The 21,449-nt window shown below is 41.1% G+C and overlaps 1 protein-coding gene across 2 annotated transcripts; it reads right to left on the bottom strand.

The window, feature by feature from the left end:
- Window positions 1-842: 842 nt before the first annotated feature.
- LOC113034686 (transmembrane protein 150A) lies at window positions 843-21,372 on the bottom strand. Of its 2 annotated transcripts, XR_003274210.1 has the most exons (9): window positions 21,078-21,372; window positions 20,510-20,735; window positions 15,873-15,920; window positions 14,878-14,964; window positions 13,762-13,829; window positions 8,727-8,854; window positions 6,420-7,071; window positions 6,179-6,297; window positions 4,596-4,649 (listed from the first exon to the last, which is right to left on the bottom strand). XR_003274210.1 is itself a non-coding variant. In XM_026189523.1 (8 exons), exons 2-8 carry the CDS (start codon window positions 20,572-20,574, stop codon window positions 3,561-3,563), a joined length of 837 nt encoding a protein of 278 aa, XP_026045308.1. In that variant the 5' UTR covers window positions 20,575-20,735; window positions 21,078-21,354; the 3' UTR covers window positions 843-3,560. The 2 variants fall into 2 exon arrangements, 1 of the variants encoding a protein (XP_026045308.1); XM_026189523.1 differs by lacking the exons at window positions 6,179-6,297; window positions 6,420-7,071 and adding an exon at window positions 843-3,823 and having other exon boundaries at window positions 4,472-4,649; window positions 21,078-21,354.
- Window positions 21,373-21,449: the final 77 nt, after the last annotated feature.

Here is a 21,449-nt window from a genome sequence, read left to right as displayed (position 1 = left end):
GGGGGGGCAGTATACTTACACAAGTTCAGTGCTTTATTCTTAAAAGGTGCTATTACAAAATGTGTATTCCCTCAGTGGCTGCCATATTATTGTAAGAGGTGTAGCTACTGCTCAACCAAAAACGTGGCTTAAGAAACCGTATTGTCATGACTATAAAAAACTGTTGTAAACGTGCCACAGGAAGCTGTTTGCACTACTACCATTCCCACTGTGTGAGATAACAGGTCAAGTTCGGATCTCTGGAGGCATAAATTATAAGTCAAAATGTAAAATAGCCTTGCGGCTATTTCAGCCTTTCTTTTTTTTTTTCTTTAGTACCTGCGGGCTTTCTGCTGTAAATGTGGCTCAACTTAGCAAATAATTAGAAGTCTGAATCTTAGTCTGAATCCGTTAGCATTTAGCGGACCACCGATGTCTTAAATTTGCTGTGTTTTACAACTTTAGAAGCACACGCTAGCATATATCACACTTCTTTAAAAAGTACCTTTAAGAATATTTCATTTTGGCCCAGCTTTTTGGCATTTATTAATGACAGAGTATGTAATTAGATCCTTGAGAAGCACTTCTGATGGGATTAAGAAAGTCTTAAGAGAGAAACAAAAAACAGTCTGTAGAGCTTCAGGACGTTTTGGTGGCGAGTGTACCAAACCTGTAAGTTCACCTACAGCTGACACTGTTTTGTTATAGGAGTTTTCCTCTGTTTAATGTCTTATCTATGAGTGTCACCTTCTGTCAATGAAACTGGATAATGTAAATAATTAAACAATAAAAAAAAAAGATTAGAGAACCGCTGTCTGGTTCTTTGTGCTCATGTTGTGTAATGAAGCCACTGGGATTCAACGTTTGCTGTTTTTTGTTTTTTTTTATTTGTTGAATATTAAGGCATAAATGGATACAATCATATGACTCTTCATCAAAATAGAATTTACAACTGTGACCTCTTTGGTTTCCATGATCAAAACAGCACATAAGGCACAGGGAGCTGTGTAACTGAGAGTGGGGTGCTGTGAGGAGTGTTGGGTTCTTGTTAGTCAGAAGGCTCTCACCAATGATCTCGATTGCACGAGTGAGCTCGGTTTTCTCGCACATTTAACAGAGTCTTGATTAGCAAAAATAATCTATTACATCATGGCTAATCACCAGTCTTACAGCTGCACCTATACTACACAAAGAAACAAATGTACACAAGGAATCCCATTGACAAAAATGCAATTTAAACAAAGACGGCAGAAAGCCAAAGGCCTTGAATCAAAGAACACAGCTGGTGTGGTAATGTTTTCCTGAGTGTAGAGATCAGATAGATCCATAAATGAGGAAGAATGAGGTATGAAATGAAGAGAATGATGGCGAATGTGAAGATTTAAAAGAAATGTAATGTTTCTTTTTTTTGTAGTGGTCAGCTAGAAATAGGGAATATTCACAAACCATGACGTCGGATTAAGTACTTTAAGTAAATGTGAAATGATTAGCACCATTATTTTAGTGAACGTTTCAAATGTATTGAATGTTTAATGTGGTTTCTCAGAGGAACCTCATACTGTCGCAGGCAGAAGCTCAGGCTTGAGTTGAGCCTCCACCTTTATGAAATAAAAGGATAAAAACATTAGTTGGTCTTAGTATTCTGACTGTGGGCAGAAAAAACTGACAATTTTTCAAGTAGAAAAAAAACCCCTCATGTGAGCTTAACACATGCAATAAGCAGTGTGACCAGCAGAGAGAAGCAAGTGCTCAGTGTTGCAGCTGGTGTCGCTTTCAGCTCCGTCCTCAGAGCAGCGTGCGCAGGCTTCCCCATCACTCTAGTTCAGTTAGTCTGATACATTCAGCCTGATAGTGAATAACTACTTTCAGTAACATACTGTGAATTTGCAGACAAATTACACAAACAACATCTCAGCTCGACATGTGGCCAGATGTGCTGATGGCCAATTAATTAAATTACTACTGTTGTAAAGCCTCTGCCTCCTCAAAGCTTGAGAAAATTATGCACAGATGTTAGCAAACATGGAGCATTTCTCCACGTGCTGGTGTTGCTAACCTTCTGTCCCTGCTCTCACTCTCAGAGTCACCGATTTACCTCATGTCTCTTCTTATTGCTTTGCCGTAATCACAACTGAAGTAAGGGAAAACAACAAGGTAAGGCCTATTTGTGTATTAGCACCAATGCCATAGGCAGACTTGTATTTGGCACATACTGAAAAATAACACGTTAACACTGAAGCAGGACAGTCCATCTCCACCATGTCTTACATTATACAAATCCTTTTCCCTTTATCCCACCACACCAGCTTGACGTGCTGAAACATCTCCACTTGTGCGAAGTTTCCAGCTTCACAATAAAAGGAAACAGCTAAAGCAATAAGAACATGTTCTCCTCCTCCTGCATGTGGGAATAATAAGATGCAGACCTCTGCCTACAGGACCTGAAGACACATGTAATGCCCCGTCACTAAACTCAATAAAGCCAGTGCTCTGGATTGAATTAGCTGGTACATATTTGGCCTCTCGACACTGTGTCACCTCTCCCTCATATTCTTTTACAGAGAAGGAGTTCAATCCAGCATTATTTAAGAGCTGAGCATTGATCTAGTCTATGGATCCCAAGAAGAATGGGGAAGGGTGTATTTTTTCAGTCTTAATTAGAAGATTTATGTGACTCAGAGCTCACTGAATTTTTTAACACAGTTTAAATAAAGACATATGAAACGTCACCCGAATAGTCCGGAAACAATAAGTCCATGCGGTCTGATACTTTAACAGCAATATTAGGCTTGCATATATGGCACAAACTTTAATGCTGCAATAAGCATTTTAAACAAAATGACACTCGTATCTAAATGCAAGCTCATGAGATGCACAGCAGAGCTCAGAACTACTCTGATGTCCACCAGATAATATTATTTCTGATTAGCTTTGGTCAACCAGCTCCACAGAAATATTTTAGCTTTACACGTGGCTTTGGAAGGGAGGTAATGTGCAGATGAGTATGCAGAATGAATAACCAAAACAGTAAAAAACAAAAGAAGATCTATACAGTGTAGGGTGTTAATTACAAAGACGTGACTTAACATCAAAAATATTGCTTAACAGAGGTTTACGTGATGAAAAATGCAAACTGCCGCCCTGTTCTGTTTCCAGGATTGAAACACTGTGACACCTTCCCACTGTAATACTGTCAGCTGGGCTGTCCAGCAGCCTTCACTTCTTACACACTCTGAACGCATCGCGGCAGTCATCTGAATCCGAGGCCATCGGATTCACAAGAACTCCATGATCTGATTCCCAAAACGCTCCTCTGATGGTCACGGAGCACAGCCATGAGCAGGGAGAAAATTTGGTTTTGCACGCCTGTGCAATGTGCAAAATGCAAACAAGTTCTTCGGAGACACAAAGTTTGACGTAAGTATAAACTGCAGCAGAGCTACGCCCGCTCTGAACGGCTGCTGCGCTGGCCTGGTTCATTTCAAACCTTCAGACGAACACGGCTGGAAATGAATAATTCAGACTAGAGTTGGAAAGGAATAAAATGAGGCAACTGTGTGGCATCAACGTGTGCCAGGAGGCTACAGCATGGACATGCTTTCAGGTTGGTGTGGATGTGGTTGTGAGTGCAAACCGGGCCCTCCCAGCGCATCCATCTTGTGTTCTCTCCCAGCAGGTCCCAGGGAGCCTCCTCTCGCCAGCACCACCATTGTATCTCCTGACATGCCGGAAAACTCGAAGGCAAAAGTCCCATAAAAAAGCATGATGATGATGCAGAACACCCATTCGAAGATGGCCGAGGCGTGTTGCAGGACGAAGCTCTCCTGACAGAAAAAAACACCACCTGAAACACACGGTTAAGGAAAACAGCAGCAAAGCAATGCGAGGACCTAAAGCTGAAACGCCCCAACAGGAAGCAGTCGTGGACACGGCCCCACTCACCTGCACGATGCAGATTAAACACTCAGTTTTTGTCCAGGTTAAGTAAACAAGACACAATGAGTTAATTAGCGAGCTTTACAAGTGCTCACATGTTGATTATGTTACCCATGAAGAGACAGGCCCAGGCTACAGCTACTGTATATCTGTACTGTAGGTCAGGCTAATATGTTTTTCCCACATGCACTGTAACTTCTCTAGATGGATATCAGCTGACAGAGATATTGGATCGGACTTAAGTCGGTCTTTAATCTTCCACCTCCTACTATGAAATATGCTGGAGTGCGCCAAGATTTCCTGCTGCGTGCTTCCAAAACTGTCTGAAGCAGACACGAGACTGGCGTTAATGCACTACATTAATATCTGGTAAAAAGGTCACTGTATCACGCAATTATAGAATTAAAAACTCTTGCTGCTTTATGTCATTGATGAAGAGGTGCCAGGGACTAACTGCATGAAATAATAAATAAAAATATCTGATGAAAAGAGGTCAAAGGGGATGCTTAGTCCCTTAAGCTTCAGGGCAGCCATCTGTAGAGACTGGAAAGGATACTGAGCACCAAGGCTACGAAGGCCAGCAGGGTCATGCAGAGCCGGAGGTGGGCCAAGTTGTACTCCCCTTGGGTTTTGGCCAGTCGGTACGTCAGCGCTGACTGCAGGCACACAAACAGCATACTGGTGGGAAAGGCAATGCCTGCTCCAACATAGTGGAGAATTTTAGCATTATCCACCTGTGATATAAGGACAGAAAACAGGAAGAGAAGGTAAGGGAGCCATTTAAAGGGTTGACGCAAAGATGTAACACAAAATAAAAACATCTAGTGAATGTGACGTGGGCAAATTCAGGAAGTGGTCCCATCGCCCAGTTTCAGTGGTATTTAAAACTCTGGTCGAAGCTTCTTACGATTCTTTAAGTAAAAAGGGAAAAGAAAAAAAAGAAACACAAAAGGCAAGCGTACAGGAGGCAACAGCAGCAAGAAACACGACAGAATGCCTCCTTTTCCCTGCTGGTCACAAGAACAACAAGAAACAATACACAAAAGAGCCGCTCAGGAGCATGTGACTACAGTTCCCACTGAAGGGTCCACACACACACACACACACACACACACACACACACACACACACTGAACTGAGTAGATAAGAGATCTTGTGGTACATTAACTTGAGCTAGGGACACATTAAACGACTTGACTGATTTGCTCAGATAAAAAACAATAGTTTCATGGTTAATGCCAGATGTATAAATTCTGCTATTTGTTATCATTTTCCAAGATCATTACAGCAACAGCCTCAAAGTTTGGTATCTAAGCCATTTGTCCATTGGCCTGGTCAGTACATGCTGAACATTCTTGTGTAGTAGGCTGATCCTTGAAGTGGCAATGTAAGACTTGCATAAGAAAAGTTTTGAACAGTTGAGATCTGCTGTAAAGCTCTCACACAGTAAAATAAATCCAATTTCTTCTACTCTAGTGTGGCACCTCCACCTCTGGACACACATCAACAACTTCATTTTCTTCTGACTAATCTATTTTCCACGCTAGAGCTGCAAAAGTTTAATCAGTAAATCAGTATTGATAAAGATTCTGATCCAATGTATTGTGAAGTGAAATAATGGTTTATGTTATTTAATGAGAAAATCACTTTGACTTTGTGACGGCACGTTTTTTTATCATTTGGCAGGTCGATCGATTGTTGGCTGCAGACTCAATTCATACACTGCACAGTGAGCTCTATTGATTGTGTGCATGTGTGTGAGTGAGTGTGTGCAGCCAGGAGTGCCAGATTCAATCACTAATACCTGTTTGTTTACGCTATCAACTGATCACTGCTAATCACAGCCAGGTAATGTATGCCGCTAATATATATAGGTGCAATATTAGCAGATTGTGAGCACACTGAAGTGAGCAAAGTGTGGCAGTGAAAAGCAGTGTAACATCAAACAGGGAAAGCATAAGGAAGGAAATGAGAATAAAGAGAAGACTGGGCGGCACTTAAGAGCAACAGCTCTTATTATAGCTACACATATTTATCTGAAACCACTCTGAGCTCCTGCCTTCATTAGTGAGTTTTCCGCAGCTAAATTCAGCACACTATTGAGCTGCACCTGTGATATTTCACAAAGTAGCAGTCAGGTACTGCTACTTTGTGAGGTAGATAAACGCTGTGACGATGTTTCTGTGGGAACAAGCCTAACTTTGTTTTTTTCTCTATTTTCATTTTCTGGAAACAGAACTAAATGAGATGAACTGAAACATACCGACTTTACCGACTCGCCTCCGTTGTGCGGGACATACACAATGGCTGTGAAAATCTGTAACTGAAAGTGGCACCACCACCGATTACAACGGCCCTTTCGACATCACCTGAAAACCAGAGCTTTTAGAAAAAAACAGAGAAGAATGAAACACCATCGTGTTTTAAGTGAGGAACTGGTGTGCGACTTCAGACAATGTTCCTGATTTGCGTGACATCTTCCAGCCAAATAAGATTGGAAATACCTTCAGACTGTAGGTGGTATCAGTCTTTTTCATCCAGATTAGCAGTCCAACGAACTTTTCTACTCCTTTTTCTTTTCTCTTTGTTTTCCTGACAGCTGCTTTCCATGCAGCTGTGTCACACTCAGGCACCTCTGTGTGGCAGTAATGTGCTTCTCCGTCAACAATTCATGTACTTCTCTTCCCAGATCATCAGATCGCTTGACGGGAAAAGTCCCCGTGGCTCCACCACACCACAGCTGTACTGCCAAAGGCTTATGTAACGCACAACTATGCGCTCAAGCAGTTGATGCGGCTGATTACGCTGCCATGTGTTGTGTTTCTTGCGCTTTCTTTGATCTGTTTCGATTTTGACTGTCAGAGTCCTGCTCTGCTCCCTCTTCTCTGAGTCAAACTTGTTTGTGGCATTTGCCAGTGGATCCTGAGTACACGTGTTTTCGATGCTAAAAATGCGGGTTTGTGTAATGTCCTGAACTTCATGAGAGGGCACTGTGTGAGGCGGGCTGCAGGGATCAGGCTCGTGATTGGTTATAGATGGGGCATCTGTTACACACACCCTGTCTGCCTAGCTCCTCTCCATGCATGGCCAGACTTGATGACTCACTTCCCCCTGGCTCTTCTCGTAAAATTCCTCCCTGTTCGGCAGAGCTCGAGCCTCATAGGAAAAGCGGGAAGAAGGTGAGGTTGCCGTTACTACACCCTCGCATGAACTGCCACATCTGCAAATCTGCTCCAATACGCACATACACAACTCTTGTAAGAGGAGTATGTAAAAAGAGCCGAGACTCTAACATGTCAAACAATCTAATTTAACCAAATAGTCACATCTGTAGAAATATTACACTCTAAGAAACTTCACTTTACTTCAACACAACCCAAATTTTCTTTCAAAACTTTTGCTCCTCTCTTTACTCTGAATATAGCATCAAATGCCTTCTCCGTGGCTGTCTCTCCCTCTTTATTTTCCCATGAACTATCTCGGCCTTTTTAAAGCATGGTAACAAGATTTTGCAGTGATATCCAGCCCAGCGTCAAACACCAAAATAACCTCCCCTCAGAGGACGTTAAATGATCTTACTTTTCTTACCCTAACCGTGACCACTTCCTGAATCTGACACGTACGCTGACTTTTAACCAAAAACTCAACAGTTGACATTATGCACGCTTTCTTTGAAGCGGTCGTAACAATGTTACTGTCTAAACAGAGTTCTGTCCACGCAGCAAAGGTAGTACTAATACACATACACATACACACACACACACACACACTGTCTAGGCATCCAGCCAGAGCTCTAAATATTTAAACTTCAAGAAATTCTTTCCCAGAGAACAGAAGAAGAAATTCACGTTGAGTTTCTTCACTTGAAGTTTTAGGACCAAAGAAAGAGGATTATTGTGAACAGTATTGTGCTGATGAAGGAAGAAGTTAACATTACAAACATTGAGGTGTGTTTAATCTCAAATAAAAGGATTGATGGAAAGAAGCAAAGAGAAAGACTCCTAAAAAGAGCCAGGTTAAACAAAGACATGTTAAAGATTATACAGCAGATTATTTTCTTGGCTGTGTATAAGAATTTACTAGAGATGAAGCCATGCCACACCATTTAGCAAAAAGAAATTACTCATTATATTAATGAAACAGGAACCAGAGATATTTTGGACATTTTATCATTTTATCTGAACATCAAAGCTTTTTTACAACCAGCTGGCATGTAGTTGCTGGAGGTTGTGACCAATTTCACCCAGCAAAGAGTCTGCTGCACCAAAAAAAACCTCCTTGAGATTGCGTCTGCTATTGCCCGCAACCTGCTTGGAAGATGCCGACTTGTCCTCATATATCTGCCAACTACTCTAAGACCGGTAATGAAGCTATGAAAAGTGTGACACTAACCCCACTTTTCACATGAAAAGGTGCAACACATTTTTGACTATAGCTTGACTAATAGCTGGTGAGTGTTTGAGAACAAGTTGGCAACTTTTCTTCGAACTATAAATAATTGCAGCTACATTAGCGACCCAAGTAATTACAAGGACGCTTTTGGTGCAGCAGACTCTTTGTGAGAAACTGTACCCAGCATCCAATCACCAACCAGTCAAGAAATACACATTTTTCCTGAGTGACCAGAGGTTGCAAAAGGGTTGCCAGCCAGTCTCTAGGACTACACAACAGAAGCCTCAGTCTCTGTGTGTTTAATTTCACTATTTCCCATGCTGAATACAATTTCTTTGGGTATCCATAAATCTTTGTCTTCATCAGCATTTACAGCGACCTCTCTGTGTTTTATTGTTAAAAAAACTAGAAGACCGTACCTGGAAGTTGCCCACCATGATGAGTCCAGCACCACAGATCCAGCCCGTGCAAAGACTCGCCGTGTTCAGGACACAGTTTTGATGCTTCTCAATGACGTGGGCGTAGCGAAGCAGCACAATCACCATCACTAAAAGAAGGGAGATGAAAGTCACTGCATGCAAGAAATGGAGAAAAGGCATCATCTGGCTTTTTTTGGACGACTATCATAAAAAAGTGCCTGGCTTCAATTTAACGCAAACACTCTCACACGTCACTTAGCCAAGAAATACATGAACTCCCTGAAAGCTATATTACAGGAAATCAGAGATGTTAAGCAGCTTCTCTGACTCAAAACTATGAGAAGCAGAAAATGGCGGGAAAGTGAGAAGGATATCTTGGTGGGGGGTCGATCCAAACCTACATACGATTAAAAGGTGAAGGGGAAAGAAGTACAGTATATGGGACAGATGAGTGCCGATGTGCTAACAAGCTCTGACTGGGTGCATTGTTGGAGCACTGAGGAGCTGACCCCCATTTGGGTTCTCTTTGTTGGCTCCTCACGGCTGGTGCCTGATGAAGGCTGACTGGGCTTGGAGAAAGCGGGGCATATGGGGAGAGTGAAAAGTGGAGGGTGGGAGAATTAGTGAGGACAAGGAGCCCCTCATGTCTTGACCTGACGCTTATATATTGTTCCAGGGACTAAAGTGTTATGTTAACTCTGTCACTGTGTCTGTGTAAGAGGCAGCTTTTCAGAAGGTCTGTGTCTGCCAAAAGGGAATACAAATGGAGACTGTGGTCATGGCTAGAAAAGAAAAACATTTCCACGTAGAGTCTTTACATTGATAGATTTTTCCTTCCTCTCTGAAGCTTTGTCTCCAGGGTTTGTCTATGCCGTGACGTGTCTGGCTTTAAGTAGCGTCTCAGTGAGCGGACACATTTTATAGCCCGGCCACAACCTCAGGATGAAGCAGTAGAAATTATTGATTCCAGGCCTGATCTTTTGTTTTAAAGTGACTTTTTCTTCGCAGCTGTTAAAAAATCAGCCATGCATATTTCACATCATTTTCTGATTTTGACAACAACAGCAAAGCTTCCAGATGATAGTTGTTTGGCTCATGCTGAGGATAAATTACTGAGGGGAAGTCACCACACCACAATTGCCGCAACACTAGGGTGAAAAATGAGTCACCAGCAAGCTGCAAAGATAAAAAGATGATATTAAAAGAATGTTTTTCATTTAAAAAAAACCACACAAAATAATACACTAATGCAACAGCCAAGTCACTCATGATTATAGTTATACTACATTTTATTAATGTTCTGCCCAAACGGGAAAAAAAAGATTTTTTTTGCCGATCTTTTCATAGTTACACATCCACACAGCTTAGGTATGTATATGATTTATAGAGAGAGTTCAGCATCACATGTTGAGAAATTATGTCTTGCATAATTTCCTGTTAGAACAATAGTGCAAAGTTCCCACCGTTATGTTAACCATTCTGTTTTAATGTGATGTTTGGAGGGAGAATTAATTTTAAGTCCATCTGATCTGCAAAGTTTACTATGAGCTCACTGAAATGTTGCTATTAAATCTGATAATAAAAACATTTGTTTAAACCTTAAAGGCAAACATTGGTACAAGCAAGACCAAGACATGGTTATGTAATGCTATTAAAAAAAACTAATTAATGATTTATTTATGTTTTTATATTCACTAGCTCTAACTTGTGTGTATCTGTGTTTGTGCGAGCTTTCTTCTGTTTCATCCTTCTGTACCCAAATCAACTCGGCAAAAGTGATTTCAGTTACAATCACGGAAAAACAAACAACTGTGTCTCCGGGCACGGAAACAGTCTGCTCATTGGCTCCTTTTTATAATGGAGAACATGCTGTATTGCTGAAGGGAAAGGAAAGTCGACTGCAGCTTTTTCATTAGATTAAAGCGCCTCGTTCACCCTGCTGCAGACTGGCTGCTGGTGGATTCTTTTCTGTTTCAACTAAATGTGTGTTTCATCATAACAAATGAGCGTGTTTAAACTTGTTGGCATTGTGCAGTCATCCTGGAATGATGAAAGCTACGCCTGAAGGTTAAAGACAAGGACGAGCAGCTTCTCTCTATAGGAAATCAGTGTTTCTTCTTCTATTCTGGGCACATTTGTGTGGGCATTTTTTTTTGGTATCCTTGTCAGATGATGCATGTTTAGTAAAGTCATGGCCTCCTCCAGTGTAAGGGCTTCATATCCCATGCATCAGCGCCACCTGGACTCGAAGGTCACAACAAGCTGCAGTGTGACAGCTTATTTTACCCAAGGATGCCATGCAACAGCACCTAACACTGTTCCAATACTTTGTTACCTTCCACAGAGCAGCCCTTTACAAGTTCATGCTGTTTGCTCTGAAGTCAGGAAACCCAGTGCAGGAAGTAAAGTGCTCCAACAGACACTGACTCACACACTACTTCTATCTTGCATGTATACTTGCAACAAGGTGGACAATCTCTCATGCATACATAGCCCTGCACGTGCCTTTGCATTCACATACGCAGGGCTGAGTTAACACTAAAACTGATGGGCATTAATAAAGTGCTTATTACCCAGCGGCACTCGCACCTCACAGTAGAAAAAACCTTGCCACCCATACAAGGGGCTATATTTCAACCCAAACACAACATTTCACCGTCTCCCACAGAAGGTATGCAGACAGAGAATGCATGTATTGTCTTTCAAATGTTTTGTGTGTACACTGGCAGAAAAGTGGGAACTGAACTGAAAAGGAGAAAAAACAATTACAGGGCGATATAAAATTCTCCAAGTTCATGTTACTCCTTTTGGAAGTGACACCTGCAGCCAACTATAGCAGACACAGCCTTCCAAGTAAAACATAAATCAATGAGCTACTAGCTAAGCACACAATATTTAAAATAGTGTTGTATAGCTACATACCACATCAGCTTTACATACTTATGTATAGACAAAAGAGGTAGCTTTATAAACAGTATTAACATACAGACTGATGGGATTGCAAAGGGGGAAAAAATGCAGCCAAAAATTAGAAAATTAAACCTTCCAAACCTCACAGATTCACCCGAGTGGGTGAAAGTGCAACTGAACTCAGTTAAAAGGATGTGATGGATAATTTTTAATCAAATGCAGCAGCGATACATCACTTACAATAACATCAAGGTTGAGGGTCCTTAAATCTCAATTTTTTATGTTGTTTTTAAAAAAAGAATAGAAATGCAGAGGAAATTATGAAGGAATTATGCAGAATTTCAATTCCCAACTGTCATTAGCTCTCCAAAAAACACTTTAATGGATGAAGGTGGAGTGTTTCACTGAAATTACTTATTGAGCGGTCATATTAAATTCTCTTAATTAGAAATATAATCATCTTACGGTCATGGAAAACAAAGAAAACAGCAAATATCAAAATCTGAAACATGTTGACATGCTCATTTTCCCACTTCCTTAAGTGATTCAGCTCAAGTTATGTGTTCTAATGAAAACAAAATATTAGCTGACATTTTATGTAACTGGGAGGAAAATGTGCGTCTCTAATATCTCAAAACACATTTATGACAAAGACAGAGATACAAGCTTTTATCCTTTCACAATGAAAAGGGATTTGTTTCTTTTACTCACTATGTACTTTCTAAGACATCTTTTCTTTTAGTTGCTGTCACTGATGGTTTGGTGGGTGACTAACAATGAGCGCAAGAGAAACTTCATTCACAAGGAAGAGGAACTAAGAAATTTAGATGAAAGCTGTTTAACAGTCACTGTGCGCGGAAGTAGTGCAGGATTACCTCCACCACACACCATTATTTCACACTTATACTGCATACATATTATGAAAGAGTCATTCTAGGTAAGCATGTTTCAAACAAAAGTTACAGAGCTACATCTTAACTAAGCCAGATAAAATCCATCATCGTGATGAAGCAACAGTGGTTGCAACATTTTCTCACTGCCACATAATTTACCCGTGAAATAAAACACAAAAATCAAAGGCCAGTGTTTAGCCAAGGTGTGTTTCTCTGACACCAATAATATTATGTACCGATTTTAAAGATTCTCACTGGTTTTTTATGCATATAACCTCCCTCTAAAGGAAAATCAGGTTGCAAAAGATTTTCAAAAGTGGGGTCTGATTTACTCAAGCAAACAATATACTTTTCTTTATCAGATAATAGAAATACTTCTTTGACTATGTGTGCAGCAGTTGTACTCAGGTGTGTATTCACCACCTAATGGGTCTGTTAAGAGCCTGGAAAAAGCCTGTAAGTACACAAGGGCAGCTCCTGAAATGCAACCATCTGCCTCCTTTTTCAGCATTGTGTACACATACAGTATACAATGCTGCAAAGTTCCTCCATTCTTGTCACAAGCAAAGACCAGAGCTACAATTTGCATCTCAAAAAGACAGCTTACAATGTCCAGAGTCTCACAGTCAGACAGAAAAATAGCTGCTAGAGGCTTGGATAAAAACAAAGCACAGTAACTTTTTACACACAGCTAGAAAATTAACCACAGCTGGAAAACATTATCAAGATCGGGCCAGTCGAAGCCACCAGTGAACGGAGGGCAGCAGCACATGTAGAGACTCCCAGAAAACATGCAGACCAGCAATTGAGAGCTCATTCTTTCTTTCAGACACAAGAGTTTTCTTTGCATCTGTGTTCGGACTTGTTCTGTATTACAGCTAATTTTTGCTTTCAGCTTCTCTCTTATTCACAGGGGGGGGTCGCCACATTGGGCAGCTTCACATGTTTAATCTGACTGACTTTTACACCCTTCCTGAAACAAACCCAAAGGGATTTGTGTCATCTCCAGGAATCAAACCGGGGATCTTACCATTGTTAGGCAAACAAGCCCCTTCCTTTTTCTATTTCTACAATGGGAAATACAATGTGTCTACTTCAATAAATATGCTTATGTACATTCATTTGTTGACCTGGCTGCCCTGCAGGTGTGTCTTGAAATTTTAGCTTGCTGGTTTACACAGTTAATATAAGCCAGTCTAATGTGTCCTGAGCCATGCCTTATGATGCCTTACCCATGAATGAGCCCGTGCTGCAGATAAGGCTGAAGAAGCAGCTCTCAGGAGGAAGAGTCCCACATTTACTGCAAGAAACAATTACAAGAAAACCATCAGAGCAATACCGCAAAACAATGCACCACTGCCTACACCTCCAACCATCAACACATCCAGAGGTACTCTATGGCTGTTCCTCACATCCTGAAGTCAAGTGTTTGACTTTTCACCTACTGCTTGCTGCTTTTATTCTACGAATGGGAAATGTTTGTAGGAGGGAAAACTCAGAGACAGTCAACACTGGCTGTCTGTGCCCAGACTCCCATTGAAGCCAAAGTCCTCTCAGCTGACTCAAGTCATACACACATTCTTCACTACATGGATCAAAACGCACCATTCATTAGACTAAAGCTGACATGAATACATTTTAAACAATTTTTTCATCTATGGCTTGTTCGAAGGTCCGTTTTATTTTTACCCAACAGCGCGGTATTTAACACAGATTAAGAAAAATGCTTCTTCCACCTTCCCTGCTTCGACTGCTTAGCAACAACAGCGCTGCTATATTAAAGATTAATTTTCTGTGTTAAACTGTAGCTGCACACTTGATTTGTAGAGGTGGTGGTGGTGGTGGTGGGGTCATTATCGTTGCATATTATCTTTTCTGGTTTTCCTTTTTTTTATGCTTTGTTTTTTTGTTAAATGAAAGCCACTGTGGCTATGTGGTACAACATGTCTTTGATGTTGAAAGCTGAGAGGGCCAAAAACCCAAACAAAGTAGCAGGAGTGTCTTGATTTCCTCTGGACTGTAAGCCGACTCCTCCGTGTGCGTATGTGTGTTTACATGGCTGAACGTAGGCCCGTGTTTTGCCTCCAAACTGCCACGGTGGCAGGCAGGATATTTCTACCACAAGTTATTTTCAGAATGCACACACACACACACACACACACACACACACACACACACACACACACAGAAGAAACGTCTCATTCTCCTCACTCGCTTTTTTTCTTTTTAAATCAACAATGTGCCGACAGGGGTCACGCAAAACAATGGGACAGTGTTCCTGTTCTGACTCAGCAGAAGCAAAGGGGCAGAGAAGAGACGGACATGAGGTACGACTCCATCTCACTGACCTGATGAGAGGTACATTGTCTAGTGTGCAGCACAAGGATGGCCCGCTCTGCAAATACAGCTCCTCCTCACATGACTGGTTATACAACCTGAAAGAAAAAACAACCAAACAAACACCAAACATGTGTGGCAGTGCAAAAGCAAATGTTAAAAAAAATTGAGAAAAATTGCGTTTATATTAGGCTGTGGACACACAGTGGAAAATAGCTAACAAAGCAAAGACATATTCCTGATTTTTTTTCACTGGGTCTAGTAAAAATATATGAGAAGCTGTATAATACAGTATGTTGTTAAACCACAGTACAGTAACTGTATATTAAGCACCATTTTGTGCGATCACACCCAGGATTTCTTTTGTTTTTAGGGTTGGTGTGTCAAAGAGGCAGAAAACCACTGTGTCATCAAATGCTAGCTCTGCTCGTGGAGATTAACCTCAGCTTGTCCGAAACGAGCCCAGCATCCAGAGCAGCAAAGCACACGATCTGACAGCAACGACAAATTTTTCAGCATCACAGCTTTAGATTTGTGCTGATTTTCTAGATTAATATTCATCTCTGGCTCTGCTTTACAGTGTGTCTTTCTCCTACCTCCCTCCCCTCAACCACATCCGGTTGCAGCAGGTGCCTGCCCCTCCCTGAGCCTGGTTATGCTGGAGGCTTCTTCTTATTAAAAGGGAGTTTTTTCTTCCCACGGTCATCAAGTGCTTGCTCATGGGGGTTTGTCTGATTGTTGGGGTTTTCTCTGTATTATTGTAGTGGTCTTTACTTTACAATATAAAGTGCCTTGCAGTAACTGTTGTTGTGATTTGTCGCTAAGTAAATAACATTGAACTGAACTGAACTGTGAGTGGATTTTAATGAGTCTCTCAAACGTTTTTCAGCCGACTGAGCAGGAAATTATTCTCACTGGCTCTTGTTGCAAAAGAGGTGCAAGGAAGGTTACAAAGGTCAAGACTGACTGTAGGGATCAGCAAAATACAGAATAGATGTCAACATACCAGTTTTCCACAGGGCAGACATGCTGGTTGTAAAGGGCCATGGCATAGCTAAAAAGGAAAAGGAAATGATTATCCAAAATCAAAGGGAACAGTTATTTTATATTTTTAGCATACACTGTAAATTTAAACTGACTCAATGAGCATTCATACGGCAAAAGCCATTAGAGTGGTAGTGGTAGGAAAAAAAGATACTTCTCACATGCAGCCTCAGAATAGGAAGTTTTTTTAGGTCATTGAATTCAAGTGAAAAGCAGAGGGGAGTTCAATGCAAAAGCCACAGCTAACATAATAACCTGACACTACTGTGACGCTAGACTGTCAGGAGGTGAGCAGGCCATAAAGGCAAGGAAACGTAATATCACAGTGAACATGAATCCTGAACAGATTTATGTAAAACCCACGTAGCCATCAACTGTTAAGCTCACTAAAACCCTTTTGCATATCTGTCATGTCTTTGCAGAAGCATTTCTCATGTGGTCGCTTATTTACAGTGATGATTTTATATGACTGAAAATGACCTACATATGATTTCAGGTCTTTTCATTTATTGAACTTTTAGGGTGACCCAAAATCCTGCACCTGTTTAACTTTCAGGAACAGTTGAGCTGACTTTTCACCATTTCTTACCCTTTATCTGAAACTGCTGTATAAAGCACTTTGCGTGCTTATGTAGAGTAGAAAAGCACTATTAAAGAACCTCCATTTACCTCAGATGGCTCATTTTTGTCAAAGTGGTATGACTATGGTGAGGATACTGACCAGCCGCGGCCATACAGAGGTCAACAATCTAACATAAGTAACATAATATCTGTATATGTCAGCACTAAACACAAACACCAATGTTAAATATATTGATCCATCCATTTTCTTCCGCTTGTCATCAATTCAGGGATGCAGGAGGAGATGTGAAAGGAGAAGCAGGGTAGACCCTGGCCAGACCGCCTGTCTGTTGTGGGGCAACACAGACACACAATCGTTTGAACTGACATTCACACATGTGGGCAATTTAGAATCACCAATTAACCCAACTCCACTAACTGCATGCCTCTGGACTGTATGAGGAAGTTGGAGGAGGTGTCAGAAGTACCCAAAGAGAATCTGCAAACTCCAAACAGAAAGCTTGCTTTGAACCCAGGACCTTCTTCATGTGAGGCAACAGTGCTAACCGTTTACTTTATATTATCTTCTAATTAAGATTTTAAAATATTGAGACCAGTGCTGGCCACAAAAATCCCCTTTTGCACAGGCTACAGATAAACTCTATAACTGGAACATCTTCAATCAGGCTGCAATGACCACTTGCATTATTATACCTGACATTGTGACCCTGCCTGGGAATACTTAAAAGACATATTTTTCACATAACAAACCATTTTCAGCTAATGATACAGAGGCCACATTAAAGGGCCAGATGTCCAGCGTGTGGTTTTGAATGGCTGAAGAAAATGCTATTTAACTGTGAGTCCTGTGATTAACTCCTCAACACGAACATGTGCAGCTCAACTGTGTCTGCTCTGTTGCTCAAGTCCTACACAACTGCATATGCAGATAGGACGAATATGCACATGCAGAAAGAAATCATGGGAAACTCAGGTTTCTGAGGTGTTTACATATCCCACATCATCTTTATTTTTACTTGTTTTAGCCACATTTCTATGTGGGCATTTCAGGAAGGACATGCAACAATCACATATAACATTGTTATTCACATGCAACAGTAAAAACACTATTTGTAACAGCCAGAAAACCACAGGAAGACCGAGTCATACAGACAGAGTATCTTTCCTCATTTTTGCATGCAGTCCTAGTTCAGCAAGAGGTTAAGCACCAATCAGGAATGTTTCCATGGCTGATAATATCCTACTCACAGGCCAGTCTTTACAGGACAGAGATATTTCCCAAAGACACAAGCAAGAAATCAAAAGCAAGACATATTTCATAACGTTAAAAATAGCGGTATTAAATTATTTCCACTACACAGTATCTGCTACAATTTCATGTGTCGACACAATATCAGATTCAGAAAACACGGGCTGTCCAACCTGAGCAGGTGGACAGTTTTTTCTTATGCAGGGTGTGCACAGCTATATAGAACTTGGACACGGAGTGAAACCCAGTATCATACATGGCAGTTCTGTCACCAATGTCTGTTTACATCTTTGTCTTGGAAATCGCCAGCTAGCACCTCCTATCCAATGATCACACGCAAGATAGGTGTGACTGTCCAAAAGGTCAAGATAACAGGCAAAAATATTAGTCTGAGCATAGCTATCATTACTATTAAAACAATGTGTCTATTAATTTCTACAACATTAAAAAATAATCTGAGGGCACCAGCTGGTGTTAGAAAAGAAACGCCTGGAGAATCTATTTTTAGTTAACTTTCAAGTGTGAAATTAATCCTGCTACCAGCTTTTTAACACTGCATTTGCTTAGTGAAATGCACAGCTGGTTTTGACTGCTGTAAAGGCTGTCAACACTTGGCTGGCTGGTTAGATGGGGGCAATAACCCTCTGGGATTTTTTCCATTGGTTGCATCTTACTGTTCCCATGGATCTCTCACTGTAGATGAAAGTCAGCAAGCTACAACACACAAAAACTATGTAGGTCCGACCGTTTTTTTCAAAATTGCAGGCCGAGATTTCAGCTAACAAACAAATGACTCATTTAGGTGTACTCCAGGTACACAGAACAGGAGAGACCACAAAGGGTTAAAGACACATCAATCACCGTGTAAAGAGCGCTGCTCTAGCACTGAGGAAATCCATCACTGTGAGTGAAAGAAGACTTCCAGCTTTTGATTATGATAAAGGAACAGAAACAAAAGTGCACCATGTCCTCCCTTTTATCTATTGAGTGTGTGATAAGCCTTAAAGGAAAATGTGCCAATGTGTACCTTCAGGCGTAAATGACGGTGATAGACATTTAAGCCTTTCGAGAAACACAGTAACAAACACACACCTTTCATTTTTGTCTGCTTCCTTTCCATATGTGCTGAACACTACAAATGGTACCAACAAGACAAAAACAAAAATCAAAAATCTAGAAAAAAAAATGCAGGAAAAAGAAAGCTTAGGTTGTTACATTTTTCCCTTATTTTGGGGGTGTATTTTATACATCTGGCCAGCTTCTAAAGCTAGAACAGCATCTGCAGCTCTGGGGAGCTTCTAAATAAAGTGAACTTATTTAGATGTAGCTGGAACTAAACCAGCGCTTTATGTGCTCAGCAGAGGCTAAGTAATAATAGGTTTGTTTATATAATTAGACCCCTATCAAAGCTCAGCAATGGCTGTAATTGCATGTGCCTTTAAGCAATGTTTAAGTGGAACAGACCCTGTTTTTTATTTAGGACCAAGTCCTACATAAAGAAAGACTTCGATGGAAAAATCTTTTTTTGTTGGGGATTTGTGTGTTTTTTTAACAATGAAAAGTCCCAAAAGCTCTACAAAAATAACCTCAGAAAAATGTGTGAGCCAATAAACTATAGATAAATTTGGCAAGTACTAGTTAAACTCCCATTGCTTCTACAGCATGGTTGCTGGATAACATAAAAGACACATATGCAAATACACTGACTGACTGATAAAAGTTGAGAAACAGAAGCCAAGACTTCTTGGTGGTCCAACTTGATACAGAAAACACTTGGCATGGGCGCCAGATACTGAGTGAAAATTTTGCTTACGTTCTTTCCCACCCCTTTCCAGTATTTACCTTACTCCTACCCAGTCATCCACACTGGGAAGCAGGAGTTATGCAACATGCCACATTCTGTGACATTCCCCAAGTCTGAAAAAGACCCTTGACTGCTCTTAGAAACAAGGCGCCCTTGTCAAGGTAACAGGAAGGAAATGGGTGTAAAGGGGCTGGCAATCTGCAGCTCTCAGCATCTGAACTCAGATCAGCTTTCTGCTCAGAAAAAAATGCCCAAACTAGACAGATTGGTTTTCACCTTCATGTTCTCAAATCAGCATGGAAACATTAAGCCGCTACACCTGGATACACACTACTGATTGGACTGTTGAGTAGCCACGCACATCACAACATTAATTGCCATATGGTCTCAAGTTTGGTGCTTGATTAGGCTGTTTAGTCTCCATGCAACTTATCAGTGATGCAGCACATAGCCTTGATTCAGAACTACAACAATTTAGAATTGGGCCATCTGTCTCTCTCCCCACTGGGGTTTGCATTCCTTGTCCCAACAAAATAATAGAACAGAGAGAAGAGCTGTCAGCCCAAGTATAACCAGGAGGGTTTCTCTCCAGCACATCTGCTCAGACACTGTACTACAGATAATTAAGATTTACTGCAAACCTGCATGTCTGATTTTTAGGATAATGGTGATAATCCCAGATCATTACTGGAAAGAGTTAATCCACATGCAATTGCCATGACTCCCAGGAATTCAGGGTAAATATGTAGTGCTGCACTCCTGTAGGCAGGAGAGGAGGCTGGAGTATCGAAGAGTATTTTTATTACAACATGATTCCAATTCTTAATTTGTATTTTGTCATTTTTAAAGTTATGGACAGGGTATAGATCCAGATGTCAAACCTTAGAACATTTACATAGATTTGAAACTTTTCTGATGTAAAAAAAAAAAAAGAAAGAAAGGGGAAAAAACAGACAATACTTACACAACCCATATCCCAGTGATGGTCAGGACAGGGAGGCTAACAGGTAGTATCATCCACAGAGACATCTTCCAGCACCTTTCTTCTTTTTCCTCTCCAGCCAGCTGAGCAATGTCTTCTCAAGTAGGATTAACATTTATCTGAGTGTGACTGACATGTGCACCGATTCATTTTCCTGAAGATGGAGGACGGTTGATGGGACAGCGGCAGGACAGATGTCTCTTTTCAGCTAGTGAATGAGAGGATCGATAGGGTTGTTCCGTGAGGTTGATTAGGAGCATTCACCTACTCATCATCATTAAATGATTAAGTAAACTATCAAGAACAAGCTATTAGTGACCACAGCAATTTAATTTACATCGATCAGCAGGGTGCATTACCTTACATAATCCTGCTTTCGTGAAGCTTTAGTTTTCTGCTTTTCTTAAATGTTCAACAACATTTTATAAGTTTGGGGGTGTTCGGGGTGGACACATTAACCGCTTACATTTCAAATGCGACGGTTTTTTGTCCACCTTCCTGTTTCTAGCTAGCAACAACAAGCATCAAAGGTAAATCTGTGACAACTCACCTTCTGCCTCCTTGTAAGCTAGCAAATGCAGATTGTTTTTTTCTTTTTAGGAAAATGAAAACTTTGAGTACGCCGGCGTGTCCTCCACAACTCTGGCACCCCCAACCCCCCCAAAAACTATCACGACTTAGCTTTAATTTTACTTGGGTATGTAGATTTTTCCAGAGCAGATGGGACCTCGGTTAGCCGTGTTCGCGTTGAAATGAGTGGGGGGAAGGCTGGCTTCACAGCAGCCAGTCCTTCTGTATCTCAGCCGCCACGAGTATCCAGCTGTTTGACTCCGCCCACATTTGGTTACGCACGTGTGGGCGGGATAGCGCGGAGGAAGCTCAAGAAGACAAGTTTGTCCTACCGTATTTGGACAAAGTTTTA

The sequence above is a fragment of the Astatotilapia calliptera genome, chromosome 13 (genome assembly GCF_900246225.1).
Source record: "Astatotilapia calliptera chromosome 13, fAstCal1.2, whole genome shotgun sequence".
Classification (NCBI taxonomy): Eukaryota; Metazoa; Chordata; class Actinopteri; order Cichliformes; family Cichlidae; genus Astatotilapia; species Astatotilapia calliptera.
This window is presented reverse-complemented; position numbering and strand designations above follow the sequence as displayed.